Source organism: Labrus mixtus, chromosome 1 (genome assembly GCF_963584025.1).
Source record: "Labrus mixtus chromosome 1, fLabMix1.1, whole genome shotgun sequence".
Lineage (NCBI taxonomy): Eukaryota > Metazoa > Chordata > Actinopteri > Labriformes > Labridae > Labrus > Labrus mixtus.
The window spans coordinates 23,694,580-23,714,904 of NC_083612.1; the positions used below are offsets into that span (position 1 = coordinate 23,694,580).

The window sequence follows — 20,325 nt, forward strand, 5'->3', positions numbered from 1 at the left end:
AGCCTTTGCATTCAGTTTCTAACCTGTTCCTCTTCTGGCTAATCTGACTCTTATTGCTGCTGCCTTATTTAACATCACAAACATGTTTCTATTTAGCACCCGAGTTAAGATTATGTAGCCAGAGTCCAGACAGAAATATCAAGGCGGGGCCAGCATGGAGAATAGAAAACTGTCTTTGTGTATAGTGTTTCTTGTGGGAGAGAGAGAGAGAGAGAGAGAGAGAGAGAGAGAGAGAGAGAGAGAAGGGGGGCGGGGGGTTCTCAGTATGCTCTGGACGCCCATCCTAATTATTTTTCCCAGAAGATGAGGTCACATTCCTCATGGCCCAATCATGAAGAGAGGCGAGCTTGTTATTAAGAATCTGCAGACAAATAAACAAGCCGGTGAAAAAGGCATTTATTCAGCAACAGAGCTCTAGTTGTAATGATCAAATTCAAACAAACAAATGTAGACACAGAACGGTAAACAACTAAAGAAAAATAATCTTCATATTTTAGCCATCATTGCAACAATAGAACCGATTTTTCTCTTTTTCCCTCGAGGCATGCAGGACTGTGGTATGATGACACAGCGTGCAATAACACCATTAGCAGACTATTACTGTTATTTGATATGCATTAAGCAGCCCTTCTGCAGATGGTTTAGTAATGTTCAGGGGTATTAAGCTTGTTGTCATGGTGAACACAAAGGCTCAGTCGGGGAAAATGATTGCGATAATTAGCGTTTCTTCTCCTAATGGATTTGTCTCTAGTATTGTTAAATGTTGAGCCAAAAATCTAATCCACAAAACAGGCGTTCAAATGCACACATTTGTTTAGTGTTTCTTGTGATATCTGGCATATACACGCAACGTGTTCTTTATGTACCCTCAAAGGGAAGATGTCTATTGTGTTTCTTTTTTTACTTTCTAGGGAGCTTGACTGGCAAGTTTAGCATAGATCAACACTTCTCTTTGTGTTTTTTATTAAAGACATCTAGGTAAGAGCTAAAGGGGTTTATTTTACAAGGACGCCTCAAAAACAATTAACAGTAAGCAATAGACTCTTGGCTAAACCCAGCTCCTCCCTAATGTTGCTGCATCTGTCAGGATTCCAATTCGAACATAGCACCTATGTGGAGTTAAAAATTAACCAATCCAAATTCAGCTATTAAAGTCCTTAAGTCCAACAGAAGTACGCAGAGGCAGGTTGTCTTAATTTGGGGTTAAGACGCTGTGGGCATTGGCAACTTAACTCAAAAGTTATCTGTATAAAAAGCAAAGCAGAAACACATAAACCATGATATTATTCTTCCATGAAAATAGACTGCACAGACGCCCAACTAAACCCATACAGGGCCATCATTTGCTTTAACACCAACTTTTTCCTTATCAAATCTGATATTTTACAAAGCCCACCAGTCCACATTCACAATAGAAAAAGCCGATTCTGCTGAAGGTCACCCCGACATTCATGCTGAATGAATGACATTTAGAGTACATTTCCTATTTTGCACCATTTCCTTTGAAATATGTTTTTGTACATGTACACACATGCACACCTATACACCAGTCCATACCACATTTATGCACACAATCATACAGAAGGCTTTTAGCTGCCTCCAAGCTCTCTGTAATAAGATGACATGATGGCTCCTGAGTAACTCTCCTCTAACATGAATACAAAAATACTCAGACTGGTTCCACACTGTTCCATTTATCTTTAAAGGAGTTGTGGTTAGCCGCTTATACAAAACGCTTGATTGCTCAAAACAAAACACTTACACAAATCAACACATCATTTCAATAGATGTAATTTTTAAACAACTAATACATTTTAGCAAATAGCTTACAACTGTACACTTAGTTAATGGCTATGAAAAATTAAAAGCTTTTTTTTTTGACATAGCTAGTTGTTTGCTTTACAGCATAGAATTCTAAATGAATGGTAACCTCTGTTCATCAATAACACATTTTTCCTTTTTTAATGTAGAGAAAAGACGGTTTGATTCAATCTGGAATATCATTAAAATGCATGCTAAAAATGTACAAAGCAAACACAGTCACTTCTTTGCAATACTATTGAACAAATCAAAGGCAAACATCAAACACAAATAATCACCCTACCAAACATAGTCCCCACAAAAGGCATATGGATTTATAAAATCTTTAAGCTGTGATCAAGAAACGCTTATAGCAGTGCTCGAGTTAAATAGCCAACTAAACGATAAAGCAAATCCATTTTACATAAAACAGCAATACCCAACTCCTGTTAGCAAGCTAGCAGCTGCTCGTTAGTTCCAAGCTAAGCAACAACAAATAACAAATGGCTTACTCAAAGCACACACTGACTTACAGAATTAGAGCCTGTATCCATTACAAGCTTTTTTTTGGGATGGCAGCGCTCACAACCTCAGTTTCAGAGTGTTTCTCACTGTGGCAAAGTTACAAAACGTATCTATCTGTCTGTCTGTCTGTCTGTCTGTCTGTCTGTCTATCTATCTATCTTTCTGTCTGCCTGTCTGTCTGTCTGTCTGTCTGTCTATCTATCTATCTATCTATCTATCTTTCTGTCTGTCTGTCTATCTATCTATCTATCTATCTGTCTATCTGTCTGTCTGTCTGTCTGTCTGTCTGTCTGTCTGTCTATCTATCTATCTATCTGTCTGTCTGTCTGTCTGTCTGTCTATCTATCTGTCTGTCTGTCTGTCTGTCTGTCTGTCTGTCTGTCTGTCTATCTATCTATCTATCTGTCTGTCTGTCTGTCTGTCTGTCTGTCTGTCTGTCTGTCTATCTATCTATCTATCTATCTATCTATCAAATTACAGGGTGTTAGCCTTTTCCCAGTGAAGGGGCATTAAACACTGTCTGCCTTCCACAATAGGTTGCTTTTACTTAATTCCCTTATTTATCTGTATTTTTCAAGCGTTTCGAGCTGACACTGTTACCCCTGTTATTACAAGATAGTATTTTTTTTTTCTAACCCTGCTGCAAAATTACATGTCTCTTTGTGCTCCCATCCAGGATAATCAAGTCATCCTCGTCCACATGCCTCCCTCTATCTCTCCTCCAGTGCCTTGACCTTTATCTTCTGCTAAATCTTATTTGCCTCCAGGAATTTATAGGGTTCTCCACTCGTTCATAATGTATTTGCAGTGTCCTACAGACTTTTCATTGCTATGACATTTGACAAAAAAACGTAATGGTAAGATATTTCAGTCCCTGCATTCATTTGCAGTGGACTTAGAGTGAATCCTTTTTGGAAGCAGTGAGTAGATGGATTGTGAGCAGCTTTGCCCCAGGTGCATTGTGACTATAGTTCAAGGAGATTACCTTTTTTTGATGTATGCTCCATTAGGCAGCGAAATCCTAAAAATACTCTAGTCCCAAAAAACTTTTGAGTAGTTTTTGTTTGCTCTCCACTAAAGGGAGATTCAAGTAGAGCATGTAACAAACCAATGAATCACACGTGTTTCCTGTTTGAGTTTGTCTCATATATTTACTTGAGGACTTTTTCTTCCTCTGCAGAGTAACTTACAGTGACTCACAGAACAATCTAGATGGTCCAAGCTAAATGGATGAAGTTGAATTAGCTCAAGTGAAATATTTCATTTGATTCTTTTGCGCTCTCTTTTGCTGGATTTAGGGTCCTTGAAGTGCACTATGGTATTGACTTTTCATTGGTTCACTCCTGTCTAAAAGCTAAGTAAACACAAGTCCAAAGTCTTTGTCCTCATCAGCTTACACACAGCCATACATCTCTCAAACTTGGAAAGACAAAAGTCCACTGAACACTTTTGCTAGTTCACTGTGTAAACTATCCGTGATAGTTCACAGAATGGTCCACGTTAATAAAGATCAGGTACATTTTTCATTCTTTGAAAACAGCCAATAAACTAGTTACATTTTGTTTTGTTTTTCCCTGGAAGCTGATTTTTATTTCACACATCGATTTAAAAAAGACTCTATGGTGTATTAATATAACTGAAACTTATTTAGACTACAGGGTTCTTAGAAAAGAATTTTAAAAAGCATTTATTTCTGTGCAACTTTTCTCTATAAAACAGTCCATGAGGAACTTTGTGTTGATTTTGGTGCGCCCATAATCAACTTGTTTTTTTAAACTTTAAATCAAGAAACTCAGCTTTTTGAACATCTAGAGATACCTTAGTGCATTGCAGTGTTAACAGGGTAGTGTCCGTTGTTGCAGTCGTAGTGGTAGTGTTGGTGGGGGTAAAGGAGGAGGAGGAGGAGGATGAGGAGGATAGGAGAGGGTGTTGGAATCAGTGACATTCTTCAAGGCCAGTGTAAGATTAAAGACCCAGGCTGTCGGGCCTCTGATCATATATTCACAAAAGATACCCTGTGAAGAACATATCTTTAAAGAGAAGCTGGCTGAAAATAAGACCACTGCTTGTGAATATTTGTGGCAGCCTATTATACACATCATATAAATGGTCCATTACTGAGTAAGGAGATTACACCCCGGAGAGTTTTCTTTTTCCTTTAGTTACCCTTCTCATTTTCTGTTTGCCCTCTTTTTTTGGCACAATCCTGTGAGCAGCTGCCTCCAGTGGCACGAGTTTGTCCTCTGTGATGTTTTATGTGTGGGAACTGCATGGATCCTGGGTTTGGATTTAGCCGGGAGAGCTTTATCTGCTTCTTTTTCTCTTATTTTTTTATTGTACAGAATCACTCCAACATCATAACATATAGTCGCATTGAACTTTAAGAGCACGGATAGAAAAGAGAGGGAGAGATTCTAACAGCCTTGGGCATAATGCGCAACCAGAAGCATTTATGCAGAAATGAAAAATGTCAATAGTGCTCCCTTCCATAATATTGCCTATTTCACTGGCACATAACACTGGCCTGTGACTCATGAACATAAATTCAGCGCACACAGTACAGTTAACCGAATAATGATTAATATAACTTTCATCTTGGGTTTGCTTCACTTGGTGTGGCCTTGGGTCCTTTAATAGTCATGGCACAGTGGAAAATTTAATAGCTCGCTGCTCTGCATGTCCTTCAAATAAAACGTTTCCAAAATGGATTCTCAGTAGTAGCCTTACATATGTACTTAAACTGCTCTATAAGATTTGCCCTTTTTCTATATTTCAAGAGAGAGTTCACCAAAATGAAACTCTGCTAGATCGCAGGATTTCAGCGCCTGGAAATAAACAGCCAATCAAGTGTCTCATGTTGCTCTTAATTCAATTGTCTCTGTTAACATTTCCCGGCTTTGTCAATCAATGTGTGTGCCTTGTCTTTAAAGCAACAGAGGAGATATTCATTCTGGCACCATTAAAACATCAATGTCTCATTTTTGCTTAATGTCAGAGGGAAAGATAATTGGCATGTGTGCATGCATATTAATTAACTGATAATGAGACGATAAGGCCTCTTCTCTATCTGCAGATGTGGAACCACTAATCAATTGGCAGTGAAATGGGCTAAAAATCGCCGTCTTTTATCCCTCTACTGAAATTAAAAACCTATTTAGTACCACGTTTTCCAACAAAGTGCTTTTCATTTATCTTCTCCAGCACATTATTCAATCACTCTTTCCATTTGTATAATGGTAATATTTTCATGTAATTTCCCACTGCCTCTGAGATGGGTATTTTTGATATGTCTTTGTGAAATAGCTATTCCATTCCAACTCCATTCTCCAGCAGGTAATAAACTTACAACCAATATTTCAGATTAAGTGTCTTCAGCAAATGGAGCCGGCCTCAGATGTCTTAGCGCATTGGGGAAAGATCACTTCTGCCCTCTTGTGGCGAAGGAGATAACTCGGTTTGTGATCCTGCATGCCCCCTGGTGGCAGAGACCGGAAAGAACAGGAATATTTCTTTAACCCAACACTTGGCAAGCATGTCATTATTTTGCTGTGTTGAGCTCTCACTGTGTCTGACTGTTGGAATGAGCAGCCTTCTGGTACGCAGAGCATGTTGGAAAGCTGCGAGAAATTCACAGCTGAAACACAAGATGACTGTCTTAAAGGGTTACTGCTTGAGCCTTCTTGGGGCCTTCAGAATCTTAATAAATGATGAAGACAATTAAAATAAAGCACAGTTACAAATACAAACACAACATGGTATTTGACTAGTGTATTTATCACACAAAAAGTTTAAGCATTGTGAACACAGGAGCTGTATGTATTCAGAAGTGTGTGTATTTGTGTGTGTTGCTGGCCCAGATGACACAAAGGTTGATGGACAGTAGTGCAGCATTGCCTCCTCCTCCTCCTCCTGCTGACAGGCCCTCCTTCACCCCTGACAGGCCAATCTGTACACACTGCAACACAGACACACACAGCCTGTCTCAGTCACCACACAGCTCATTTGTCATGTCAAATAGCCTCAGAAAAGACATGGCGGTCAGGTTATAGAGGTGATTGTATCAAAGTGACCCCAATGTGTTGGTCATAAATTGCTTGCTTTGTGGTTAGGTACTTTAACCTTGTTCCATTGATACAATTGAAAACAGCAAAAGGACATAGTCGACTGAAAGGAAAAAATGGGAAAACATTGTTCATGTAAACTTTAGATATTTTAGAACCAAAACCACAATTTCCAGGCGATCTACTGTATGTACTTCTTACTTTGAGAATAGCTCACAATGAGGTTTGAAGATCAGCTGGAACTTTCCGTTTTTTCATCCCTGTCTTCGACCGTTGTTCCATTCGTTTCCTCTGTAGACGCCTCCTTGGTTGAAGCAGCTGTCTTTGGTCTCTCCTCTGGCTTCTCAGAGGGATCCACCACCGCGCTGCCGCTGCTCGTGTTGCAACCCATGATTTTGTCAAAACACAAGACCTCACAGTGTGCTGCTCTGCTGTTGGGACTCCAGAGGTGAATAGATTGTTCAAACACTTGTCGTATACTTGTTTTGGGTTTAGTGCCTTTGTTCTCTATGGCAACCTGAAGACTTCCTGTTAAGTTTGGGTACCTGACTCTGTGTGTATGGTTTTAATTTACAGGCCTTTTGCTGTGAGCCATTATTACCTCCTAAGCAACACTGGTGTAGCATTAACTCTGTAGATAGCCAAAACATAGTTACTGATAAACACTGACAAGGGTTGTGTGCCAATCCCAGGGCAAGCAGAGTCGCTGAGTTGGTGCTTTCTCTCAGTCAGAAGTAAAAGAAGAAGTGAAATTATTTCCATCAAGTCAGTTATGGCGGAGAGAGAGCAGATTCTTATTTACAGCTTTTCTGTCTCTGGGAGAACGTAAAGGGGGAACAAAATCTGTAATTATTGATTCGGTAGATACACTGCTTTATATGATGGAGACCACACCAATGGTACTTGATCATAAAATCACACTATGGTAAATATAGCCTTAGTGTCACTTTCTGTTTATTCACTAGATAAAACCTGTAACCCACCTGATCTAGTCTGACTCGCCCCTCACTGGTTTAGACAGGTTTTTATTCAAACGGATTCAGATAAACCAAGATGGCTGCCACTCTGCCATTGCGTCAGTGTTAATCAAACTGGACATACGTTGATTCATAGATGTCAGCCATAAAAATCAGAAGATAAAACGACTGTACTGATGAAGTCAATCGGCCTCCTGCTGTCACAAATCTCTGTGCTCTGATTGGTTGTAGCATCCAGAGACATTTGGCCCTGCACCCATTACTGTATATATCCCCTGTATTTTTTTTTCCATTGCTACTGAGAAACAGCTGATTGAAGTTATACAAAAAGATCAATCACAGCTGAATCCCATAGGAACACACTCAGGTGTTGAGGTTCTTTCACATGTTATACAGTAAAAAAGGACCTCTTTGGGCTGATCTTGTGTGGAAAAGGAACAATATAGAGCAACATAAAGAAAGTAAATACAATGCCTGCATGAGGGAGAGGAAGACTGAGTACCAGGACAAGGAAGGAAGGAAGATTCAAGATTTGTCACATGCTCAGCAGATGTGCAGTGAAATGTAAAGACTGTTCCGCAAGGCCATACAATAAACACTCAAAAATTACTGCAGTAATACACATACAGTAAATGTAGAAATATGCTGTAAGATAAGATCCAAAAAAAAGAAAAGTATAAATATTCAAAATGTAGAAAATGTAGAAAATGTAAACAGTGTAATGAGTAAAGTGTCAGCGCGTAAAGTGTCCATGGTGTCAAGTGCAGACGAGTACCAGGACATGGGAGAGGAGGGGGACAACGGCAAGGGAGAGGAATGCCTGGACGAGGACAAGGTAGAGGGAGAGGAGTTAGAATGCGTGGTGGCGCTCAAAGAATGGCCAGAGCCGGGGTAACTGATGAAATACTGTAAGAGCTTCTATCATAAACCATGTCATAAACCACGGGTTGTCATACAGAATGGCTGGTGAACGAGTACAGCCAAATTTCAGCCGGGACACAGTGGCATCCATTGTCTGGATTTTTCAAGAAACCAACAGGTAGGATATTGTGTAATGGCTTATCCTACTACAATGTGTAAATCATTTTTACCTTGTATTAGCCTCCGGTTTCTGATATGTAACTGTATTTTGTCTCTCTAAGGATTCAACGTCTACCTCCCTCAGGGGGCAGAGGAAAGCACCTACTGTACTGCAAATGAAGAACAGGAACTTGCCATTATCAACATGGTGATTGCTGACAATGAAATAACTGCACTACATTTACTGCAGCAACTCTGTCTGTCTTCTTTTTTTCATAAACCGTACATTCACAAAACAGAAATGTAGAGAGGCTTCAAAAGAAAATGCAGTGCTAAACACAATCTATGATCAACACAGTGTACCGTCTATTTAAGGGCAGACCCGACACATTTAAGTAATGCAGTGTTTTTTTATGACAATGTGCTATGATTGACTAAATGTTCATGTTGGAAGACGACATGTGTTAGTGTTTTGGAAGATTTTCTGATCTTGAGACATGTTTACAGTGTTTTGGTGGACATGGTGTATTGTGTCTGTGTATTATTGTATTTTGAAAATTAGTGTGAAGAGTTTAGTTTACAATGGGTTGTTTAGAGCATGAAATTAACTGTTTTGACAATTGTGTGTTTTAGGTGTCTTGGTATGTTAAGAGTTTAGGAAAATTGTTAAAAGTATTGAAAAAAATTGTCATAGCAATTGTAAAAAACTGTAATAAAGCCGCTTGGTAATTAAAATGTACTTAAGGTAGATAGCATTGCTCTCATAGAAGAAGCACAGAAGAGTGAAGCCATGACTCTGAGTGTAAACCAGTTTCCTGAAAAAAGTCATGAAACAAACCAAAACAACCAGTCTCTGGGGTTTATGTCTTTGATGAGTCAACACATGAGCGGCGGCTGTGGCTCAGTTGGTAGAGTTGTCGCCTCTCAACCAGTAGGTCAAGGGTTCAATCCCCTTGCCCCTCCTTGGGCAAGACACCTAACCCTGCATTGCTTCGCTGGCAGTGTATGAATGGATTGTTGTTGTACTTAATCTCTGATGTACATCATTAAGTGAATTGTAACATTGAACACATGAATAAAGACAATCTTTTATTGAAAGAGGATGTAATAGAGATACGAATACATGACAGTTTTAAATAAATGCACGTTCATGTATATGCAACACTGATTGCTTTTAAGAAACTCAGACATATTAAAAGACATCAATAGACTTCTGAAAGCAAAAGAATGCTTCTTTTGTTATAAATATTTGTTATAAATATAAATATAGTGAAAAAGATTACATTTGTTTAAGAAATTAGAAAAATTTAGTTTCCCCTTTTTTTTTTTTTTTTAAAAGCATTAAAAATGGATTGAAGCACAAAAAATATTGCACTTAAAAGTGAATAGTAAAATCCTTAAAGGAATCAGTATTCTGAATCCTACATCATTAAACAGGACAAGAAATTATTTTGAAACTGGACATATAATCAGTCCAGTTCATGCTGTGAGGGGCTTGACAATCCTGGGACGAGTTTGTCCTTCACTTTTAAGTGCAGCACACTTTGTTACCTCCCTCCCCTTTTAAACCGGATTCATCCAAAGGGCAGTAAACATTTCCTTGATTCAAACATCTTCGTACAGTTCCACTGCAGGTGCTGCCCAAGTCGACCACAACCTATAAGCTTTGGTGGTCAAAGAGCTGAGTGCTAACTAATGAAAAGAACACCGAGAGTTGGTGTCAGAAAAAGTGCAGTGCAAAGAAAGGATAGCATTAAGCTCAGAGCGCAGACAACACTGATTTTTGTGAAATAATTTAGCCTGAAGAAATTTTTAAAAGGTACCTTCAAAGAAACCAAATTACTTGATGCTTGATTTTTTTCTTTAAATATGGCATGATCACATCTACTCTAGTGCAGGTGGTTGGCCTTGGTCTCTTCCTGCCACTCGATCATTCACCACATCCCTCAGTCGCCTGTGAAAGGCTGACGGACGGTCCAAACGACGCCTCCTTATAGGAGGACCATCATCTCCTTCTACCTCCTCTGCTCCATTCATTGAGGAAGCAACATGTGGCCGCCTGCTGGGGATCCTGCCTGAGACCACGTTATTGATGTGATGCAGACGCTGTGGAAACAGGGATATTTGCAGAATTATTAAACAGTGAATTAATGTCTTGATCCATTATTGAAGCTCTAGTATCCATTACACTGAATCTGCACAGTATACAAGCAGAAACATCTGATTGAATGTGACAAATTGATGACTTAAGGTCTATAGCAGTTTGTGCTCAGACCTCAGAGTTGTCTGAGTTGAAGGTGTAGGTGAGTCCAGGTGCCCGTTGGGGAGCCGCTTCTCTGTTGTACTGTGAAATGTAGATGTTGTGACTGCTTGACGGTCTGTATCTGTGAGGAGATGCTCTGTACTGCTGGGGAAGTAAGGTCAAGGGGGGAGTGCTAACCTACAATTGGAGTTACAGAAAAATAGCAATCTTAATCCACAGTGTATTACAACATTTTTAATTTACATTCATTTGTTTTTTCATGACCTCAGCTTTTTAAATTGTTCTCTTGTTCAGTTTGTCCAATGTAGCAACTTTACTTACGCCAGGAGGTGGGGCAAACTGCATGGCCAAGTCTTTCATCTTTGGCATGTAGACTTGGTTGTAAAAGTTAATGAGGTTTCCCCTGTCCTCTTGACGTGGTGCTGGATAATGTGCTGATGGTGTGTGAGGGGTCAGAGAGGGGTCTGGAATCAACAATAGAAAGAAGAGTGAATATTACAGTTTGTCTCTTCTTTTATCACCAATATGAAGCAGATAATACAATGTGGTTAAAAACTTGTGGTAATGTTTTACCACATGCCTCTGAATTTTTACTTTTTTTTTTTTTAACCATGCATCCTTATACTGTACATCTCCAGCTCAAACTGAAATACAGGAGTACAGGAAACATGGTGGAGCCAGATAGTATCCAAAGATATTCTGCCTCCAAATCAAAACATTGTTCATCAAATAAAGTGTATTGCAGGAGTCCCATATAAAACATTGGGACTGATACATCGCCGGGAAATGAGGGACGTTTCTAAGACTTTACTGTTTATACAGGTTAACAGATCCAATATTTAGTTAATAACATTTATACTAAAGTGTTTCTTACTGTTATTCCCAATTGGAGAATTCTCTGTGTTTCTTCCGGAAATCAGCACATCTTTATAGACCTGAGAACAGAAAATGTCGGTGTTCAGTCATACACAAAACTATAACAAAGCAAACACAAAACAGCCCGCTTTAAAAACATGACTTACATGTTGATCACGCGTATACTTTTTACACTCACTTTTTAAATGGCTTTAAATAAAGCTTTTCATTTCCATAGCCATAACTATCATACTTAAAAGATCCAGAATCCTGACATGTTTCATCCACAGGGAACTTTTCTATGGAGCAAACATGTCAAGATTTATTGTGAGGTGAATGGCACTGGGTTTTACATTTTCGTTACATTTCAAAGTCAATGTTGATGTCAGATATAACAAAATATAAAAAAACAACAACTTACATTTCTGCTGGCAAGTGGCAGAGACATGTAGCACACAATTATGCGTTTGAAGGGTAAATCCATACAGGTAATCTGTAAATGCAAATTTAATTTGTTCATTTTTTTGCAGGTTCTTTTACATTCATTTTTACGCAAAGGTGTCACACCCTGTACAATCATCTTTAATAACAAGATGCCATTGCTAATACATTAGTATTCCGGTACATGATAACTGCTGTTGTTTTCAATGCAAACATTTGAACTAAGTTACACTATTCTCCTTTTGAGAAAAGAAAGTGAAATAGAGTAGCAAGGATTTGTCCCTCTGATAATGTTTCAGCCCACCTTAGCAATGATGTAGACGGCACACATGAACAGTTGGTCCAGGTGACGGTCTGCCATGACGTCAGTGAAGTGGACCACAGAGTGCTCAAAACAGGTCCAGATCTTCAAGCGCAGCTCATCAGAAAGGCCCAGTTTGGAACAAATATCCTTCAGCCTTGAGCTCATCAACATGTAAACCTAAGGCAAAGAGGGGGAAAAAAAACAACAACACACTAAACATAACATGACGGCCCATGATTCAGAAGATACAGACATGATAAGTTTATTCAAAAGAAAGCTATGATACTATACAACTTTAGTAGGGCTGAAACTTTCAGCTGGGAACGCTTCAAATAAATCATTAAAAACATATATTTGCCAATGAATACAACATCATTGGTGAGGGTCAAGATTGGTTGTATGAAGGAAGAAAAGTCCTTGTGGAGAGCAGCAGAGGTTGAAGCCATCAGCCAAAATGCCATCTCATAACCCAAACCTTAATGTAAAGGCATTTATATGCAGATATCTTTTTACAGACAGTGGCCCGAGAAGTCATTTCTTAACTTCAACTCATTTGACTGCCTCATTCTGCTGGTCAGACTTCAAACACTGACCAGGACACAGAGGTGGAAGGCTTGTCCTGTACGTATATTTACTGGATATCTGTTGGGGAAACCTAAGGGCCCCAGCATTTTTACCCCAGGAAAATAATTTTGTTATCAGACAGTGGTGGGACTGACTGTTTGTCAAACACATACAAACACAATGCAATTGTATATTTGTTCTGCAGGCTCTGTCCATGCAAGCAAAAACAATTCAGACAATAATAGACAGTACAGCACTAAAAGAACTCTGCTGCAGGGTGCTGTGACAGAGTTATAGGACACAAATGGACAAGTCAAATAACAGGTGATACCGAAATCTTAATTCCACATTTAATCATGAAAAATCTCCAATCACTTTGCACACTAGTTTGTTTGATTGATTTACCTTTCGAGCAAACACAGACAAAGACATGCCTATTGGTGGTCTGTCTTCAGCTGAAGGCTGTTGATCGTGGTTTGCAGGCACTGATGAAAAACAGAACTGATCAGTCAGTATACAGTATGCATCAAGCGAGTGTATTAAATGAAGCAATGTCTGCATAGAAATTAAAAAACTGTGACCAAAAAGTGGCTTTAATATGTTGTATCAGCATCGTACCTCCTGGTAGGTTTTCATCAGGTTGCAAAACAGTCCTGCTCGGGTCTTCAAGACTGTTAGGAGGCATCACCTGCATGCCAAACAAAGACTCCATTTAAAACTACATCATGTACATTTGATGCTTAGATAATCATCAATGATTTGTTCAGTCAAATAAAATGTTTCAATCTTATTTTTTCCCAAGCGACGCAAGATTAAGGGTGTCAACCTGTTGGCAGGTAGGCAGACGGCCACCATTGGCTCTGATGTCCTCCCACAGAGGTGAGTCGCTGGTCCAGGCCAAGCTCTCCAGGATTTTCTCATTCATTTGAGCGAGGTGTCTGTAGACAGTACGAGACAGGCCGTCTCTTACTTGCAGAACCGGCTCTATCACCTGTCAGACCAAAAGGGAAACAACATGGAAGGAGGGAGGTTTGCTCAAAGTTAAGAGTAATCGTGGATGTTTCACTTCAATGTAAATCTTTACACACTTTTGCATCCCAAGACAACGCAGACAACATATTATTTTTGGTTGTGTTGGGAATGTGGTGTTGGTATTTGACAGTTATTTGGGGTTGAGATCTGTCTACATATTATATTCTAAGAAGGAAAAATACTAAAGTATGTATATGAAAATGTTATCAATGTAAATAAAATATCAACAAATATCTGTGTACACAGCTATTGTAAGCAAACATTTATGAGGAAAGTTTAACAAACCTTTCTAAAGTGGTATGGTGCCAGTCTGAAGATCTGAAGAAGCAGAGGGAAGTCACATGGTAGGTTGTTGGATGATTTGGCCATCTCCAGACAACAGGCCACCAGACAGCACTGGTACAGTTCATTGTTCAAGATGCTCTGTAACAAAAACAAAAGTCATCATAATGAAACATTCAAAAATATTTGATTGTAACGGCAACAAAAAGCCTGAACACGTAATGTAACATGCAGTATTGGGTATCTCTTGTCACTGCTCAAACAGTGCATGTAGTGTCAATAATTGAGTTTGCTAGACTGCAGTTCTGGTTTTAGCCACAAGAGGACAGTACACTCACTGAAATGTCAGTGATGCCCAGCCTTTTCCTCTCTCGAATGGCGTTCTTCTCCAGGATGCGGTAATACCAAATCCCAGCTTGGTGGCAGCACCTACCTGCCAACTCTGAGAGAAATATCACCCAGATTAGAAGTGAAAAGTATAAACAACAATAGATTTATTCCAAAATATATGACATGCCTTAAAAAGAAAAGAAACAACCCTCACTAACACTGATGTTACCCGGAAGTTGTTCCCTGCTGCGCTCAGAGAGTTATGTTGCCTCTGATGGTTTAGAGAGCAGCTCGATCACATGTCTCAACTGTTTTTGGAGAATTAAATAAAACATACCGTTGGTCCCCTCGTTTCCTGCAACGTTCCTGTGGTGCTGAAGAAATGTGTTTAACAACCTTCTCAGTCGGGTCCTAATCACCTCGGTTGGATCTCTGGAGCACTCCCTGATTTAAAGGAATCATAAAAGTGAGTACAAAAGCGCAGCAGTTAAATTAGCAGGGGATATTGGTTGGAAAATACCTGGAATTAAAAATTTAAAAAAAAAAACATGCCTAACAAAGGTTTTTTTAGAAAGCTCATTCAAATAATTTAAAAAGTACACAGAAACCCTGTCAGAAGTTCTCATTGCAATCCTCGTTGTGGGTGTTTTTACTGAAACACTTCACACATTCACTAACGTATTAACAACGTTTCAACCGTCACGTCACATAAACATGTTGATGGAAATGTCTCTAAACTAAGGAACACTATCCTCTAACTAAAAAAATCAATGTCAAAATAAAAGGTTTGCTAGCTCGATATAACACATCCTCGTCTCGTATTTATTTACACTCACGTATGAATACAAAAGGTTTTAATTTCATCCAGATGACTTTACGTATCTTATTCTTTTCTAAATCAGCTGATAACTCAGAGTTTATGTCTGTTTTTCTCTCTAAACTAAACGTCTATAACCTCTCCATTACAGCTACGAACACTGTTAGAAACTATTACAAAGAAATAATATGAAAAGTAAAGACCCCTCTCGAGTAACACAGTTAATAATGACTCATCAGGTGTGTGATGTCGGTTTATGACTCCTCTGATCACAGTGCGTGTGCTCGTTTGACGGAGAGAGACTGAACACACACTCGTGTACACCTTTAATTGTGTTTATTTGAAAGTGTTACGATGCCGATCTCTGTTGACAAAATATTTTTTTATGTTTACATCACTGGTCATCGGATTTAGGCTCATACTTGCCGTTTTAAAATACGGTTTAAGCCTTTAAATCGGTAATGACCCAAACTTCATTGGCCGCCATTCATCCAGATGGAATGATTTCACCCAGAAAGGGGCGGGGCCGGCATCGTTTGGGCAAAGTACCCGGATGGGTTGCTCTCATGAGTATGGTCATGTTGCTATACTGGATTTTTCTTGATAGCTGAAACCGCCTGTGTCGGGCAGAGGTTCAATGGAAGGTTCTCACAGATACCAGTGAAAAATAAATAAGGTGTATTTTGATTTGTAAATCATGCAAAGCTACTAAAGAGGTATCACAGAGTGAAAACATCAAACTTGAAATGAGCATGATACTGCTCCTTTAAATACAGAAGCAATCTTTTTTATTCAAGGTAGATATTAAAATCTTACATGCATGTCAAAGTGTTGTGGTTTATTATGTTACAATCTGTGTCAGCAGCTCTGAAAAGTTGCTGTACTCTAAAAGAACCTAGATGTTCATCTTCATTTTATGATCCCATACAACAGAATACAACTGAGAAAAACATACAAGGATATGAGCGCTAACCTGAAAATAGCAGTCAGGCAATCACTGGGGGCAAAGCAGCCTGGTCCTGTGGCTGCCATGGTGACCTGCACAAACACACCTACACACACACACACACACACACACACACACACACACACACACACACACACACACACACACACTTCCTCTTTTAAAAACAATTAATGTTCTAATACTCAAGCAGGCTCTGACTTTGTCAAATAAAAGAGTATTGTTCAGTGCATTCAATTTAAAATGCCGGTTATGAACTATGTGTCCTCGCTGCAGCATTAAAATGAATCATGCAGAGGAGGAAAAGTGTCACAGATTATTAAAACAAACATACATGTCAGTCCAAAGCTACAATCCTAAGTTACCTACACTGAATAAAGCAGAAACAAAAAACATTACACATAACTGGCATGACTTGGACTCTTTTGTAGTGGTGACAGAGAGGAGGACTCTGGACAAACTGTTCTAATACATAACAACTGTTATAACCCTGATCACCCTCTGCACACCCTACTGGACAAACAGCGGAGCAGCTTCTCCAACAGACTGAGACAACTCTGCTGTCACAAGGACAGATACAGGAAATCTTTCTTACCGAAGGCCATGACGCTGTACAACAGCTCAGAGAACTGTCATCATGATAATATCTGTCTCTCCATACTGTAATCTGTTCTGCACATGTTAAATTTACAAATTATCCCTGCACTCATGTTCACTTCATTTGTCTGTGTACTCGCCGTTATATTGAATAGTTTCTGCTGATAATATGTCTACACTCATGCACCTTAACTTATGTCAATACTGTCCACTTACTACTCTGTTTTTTCACATTTACATTTAATCTTTCCTATTTAAGACTAGTAATGCTTAGTTAAATCCTGGTTGTATATATTCTCATTCTTAGTTTTGATATTTTTAGTGCTTATTTACTTTGTGTTTAATATTATATTGTATTTAAATTTGCTAACATTGTGTTTTTTGCTCATATTGTGTGTTTGGATAACCTGCTGCTGTAACGCCACAATTTCCCAGTTTGGGATCAATAAAGTAATTTTATTCTATTAAGAGGTAGCCTACTTCAAAGAGTTTAAATGAAGTTTAAAATTGAGTCATCTACCGAAAAGGGTAAAATATTAAACCCCACAACAATGATTCAAACTGCTGAAATAAAATAAATGCGACAGGGCAGCTTGTAAGGGATTAAAGGTTTCAAAAAGTAGTCAAACTCACTCTGTAGCCGATCTAAGAAAATAAAACGACATGGCTTTAATGTTATCACATAACATTGTAATGAACGGAAAGGTTTACTTAAGATTTGCTTACAACGATTTAGTCATGTGACAAATCAAAACATTGAAACGCGGCGAGAAAAGGCGCAGACACTTCTGGGTCAACACGAGGAAGAGAAAGTTCTGGAACATGTGGATACTTACTATCCTCACTACAGCAGTGTTAAAGCCGTCGATGCTGTCATTTCCTCAAAGCTGAAAAAGGATTTAACAGATAAAAATCTTTAATCTGAGTCTCTCTCTCTTTTTTTTTTTTTAAAGGAACCAACCCGTTACTTTCACTTTGAGTCTAGGAACATAAACAGCAACACTCAAGTTAATAATTGACTAATGATATCTATAAGCATCGATACAGCTGTGTTATACAGTGCAATAGCCTATTTTAATATGCTTACCTTTAGATGGCAAGTTACAGCAGCACTAAGTCTTCTTGGATAATGTAGACGATTCCTCTATGTTGGCTCCATTCCTACACGAACTTCTAATTTAGCACAAAAAACATAGACGCTTAAATATGCTTTAAATCACTTACCAGGATTTGTATCGTGCTTCTGTTGAGTTCAAGATCCAGATAGAGGTTCTTACAGTTAAATAGCCCTTTAAAGGTCTCTTACTTCCGATTGATAGCGACGAAGAGGCGCTGCATTCAGGGTGTGGCTAGTTCAAGTCATTGCAGAGACAAAGTTCACTTCATCGGCCTCTCAGCGGCAGACAAGTCAAGACTTGCCTGTGGACTTGGCCTGCATCTCATTTCTCTTTTCTCGTTTCCTCGCTCCTCGCTCCTCTGGGCCCGCCATGTTAAGGACAGCCCAAAGCGCCTATGACTGAAAGGAGGAGAGAGGATCGAGGAGAGAGGAGAGAGGAGGGAGACCTGAGGAGCGATGACCGAGGATACAGGAGAGCTGACTTTGCAGAAGTCTTCTTACTGACATGCACGCCCCCTTCTCCAATATCACTCATTGATTGGCCGCTGCAGCGGATTGGACTTCATTGATACCAACTCCCCCATGTCATCACACGATCAGCTGTTATCATCATCACAAAGGGACGTCGCTTCACCTGACGCTACAAAGGAAAGGACGTCTCATGTCTCATGTTTCCTCAATTCCTCTCTCCTCTGCTTCGTTTCCTTGCATCTCTGGTGGGAGGGACTAAGGTGCAAGTGGAGGAGGCCAGTGGAGGACACTTGGTTGCAATTAAGGGAACCGAGAGTACCCTTGTTGTCCGCGTGTGGGTGTGAAGAGGAAATGGAAAAAGTGACGAATACACAGGTCAGTGAACTATCTGTGTAGGCCTATAATATATGATCAACAAGATATTGTGCAACAGCAGCGTCTCTGGTGGTGCTGGTGAAGAAAAAATGTGTGATTTACGTTTTGTCCGACAGAGTAGTACTATTATTAAACCCGCCAACTGAGTGTGAATTATTATGTTGTCTTAAATCTTTTTTTTTTTTTTTTTTTTTTTACTTCTAAATGCTTTTAGCATTTAAAACACATCCTTATAACTTGCATGCTCATAGTGTAGCCCTAGAAGCTGTTAAAGCAGCTTATTAAGTCTAGAAACCATAGCTAGTCTAAGTACTAGTTTGTCCTACTTTTTTTTGGTAACGAGTAGTCATTGTTTTGTACTGTAATTTGTTACTATTGCTAAAAAAAAAAATAACTTTAAAAAATACTAAAGTAGGCTAACCTCAATTGAAGCAATGAAAGCCTATATAGTATTTTTGAGTTTCAGCTTTCTTGAGACGCCAAATTGAAAAGCAGATAGCAAGGAAAGAAAGTTATAGTGAACACAGTGAGGAGGAGGACCAGGACCGCCCCCCCCTCCCCCCAAGACAAAACAACAGACAAAGGCACTTTATTGATAGTCAGAAGAATATGTTTAATAAAAATAATTAAACCTCAATTTCCTCTATAGAACTTCATAGAAAGTAATCCAATAAATTACAAATGACTTTTTAAGACAAGTTGTCCTGCACTTCATAAAGAATTATTTTGACTACACAGACCACATCTTGCAAATATTACAACTGTCCAATGAAAAAAAAAAAGCAAGACAGAAACTGACCAGGGTGACGTTTATAGGATATAATCAAGCCTGAAATAAAAATACAAACCAATGATGCTAGTTTTGTCATCCCAGTGATTACATGTATGCAAACAGAAAGAAAACCTCCCTGTACAGCAGTAGTGTGTTTTGTCTTTCCTTTTGCATATTGGTCATGTTTACTTTTGTTTGAATCAACACTGTCTCTCTAGCATTGAAATGTTTTGAGAGTCCTTGTACAGTACAACATAAGAAAAAAAGGAAGAAAAATGAAAGCAGAAAGTCCAATGTTATATCTACCATCTTTTCCATTTGTGTCCTATAGAAGTTTAGCACGGTCATAAATCCATCAACACGTCACCGCGGGGCAACAAAAAGAAGCAACAGTCCTCAGATCACCTACAGCAGAAGAAGCGATGGCTGGGTGTTTGTATAAGGGCACTACGAGTTTAAAGAGAGCAGGGGTGCAGATATACAAAAATGACAGAGGCATGTTTAATTACATTGCTCAGACATAGAAAAATACTATACTGTGAGTAATTATATAAAAAAATGCAATTGCATTGCAAGCAAAACTCATGAAGAGGTCTAAATAACAGGCATACAAGAAAACTGCTAAAAGCAACATTAGAGATCTTCAGCCACTCCAGAACGATGCTACAGCAGTACTTAAGAAACTAAACAGACTGAGTTAAGTCAGTGGGGTTTTTTCTTCCCCCAACACTTGAGGGGCGCTCTGTGAGTTCTAACAG

The 20,325-nt window shown here is 39.1% G+C and overlaps 1 protein-coding gene and 1 long non-coding RNA gene across 2 annotated transcripts; both read right to left on the reverse strand.

Annotated features, from left to right (window-relative positions):
• Positions 1-6,078: 6,078 nt before the first annotated feature.
• Positions 6,079-8,262, reverse strand: LOC132974811 (uncharacterized). Its single transcript, XR_009673144.1, has 2 exons — positions 6,588-8,262; positions 6,079-6,280 (listed from the first exon to the last, which is right to left on the reverse strand). It is a non-coding gene; the product is annotated as an uncharacterized LOC132974811 (long non-coding RNA).
• Positions 8,263-9,459: 1,197 nt separating this feature from the next.
• Positions 9,460-18,666, reverse strand: LOC132979870 (retinoblastoma-like protein 2). The gene is made up of 14 exons (XM_061045706.1): positions 18,057-18,666; positions 16,245-16,309; positions 14,792-14,898; positions 14,463-14,566; positions 14,128-14,265; positions 13,637-13,801; positions 13,429-13,498; positions 13,216-13,295; positions 12,247-12,423; positions 11,923-11,994; positions 11,521-11,581; positions 10,968-11,110; positions 10,659-10,823; positions 9,460-10,489 (listed from the first exon to the last, which is right to left on the reverse strand). The coding sequence occupies exons 2-14, from the start codon at positions 16,301-16,303 to the stop codon at positions 10,268-10,270; spliced, it is 1,563 nt and encodes a 520-aa protein (XP_060901689.1). The 5' UTR covers positions 16,304-16,309; positions 18,057-18,666; the 3' UTR covers positions 9,460-10,267.
• Positions 18,667-20,325: the final 1,659 nt, after the last annotated feature.

Excerpts from the sequence above, each read along its gene's own strand:
- LOC132979870 (XM_061045706.1), bottom strand. The coding sequence starts at position 16,303 with ATGGCAGCCACAGGACCAGGCTGCTTTGCCCCCAGTGATTGCCTGACT. Across the intron at positions 14,899-16,244 it reads TGCCTGACTGCTATTTTCAG|GGAGTGCTCCAGAGATCCAA; the intron begins GTTAGCGCTCAT and ends CCTTTAAATCAG. Across the intron at positions 14,266-14,462 it reads TGGGCATCACTGACATTTCA|AGCATCTTGAACAATGAACT; the intron begins GTGAGTGTACTG and ends TTTTTGTTACAG.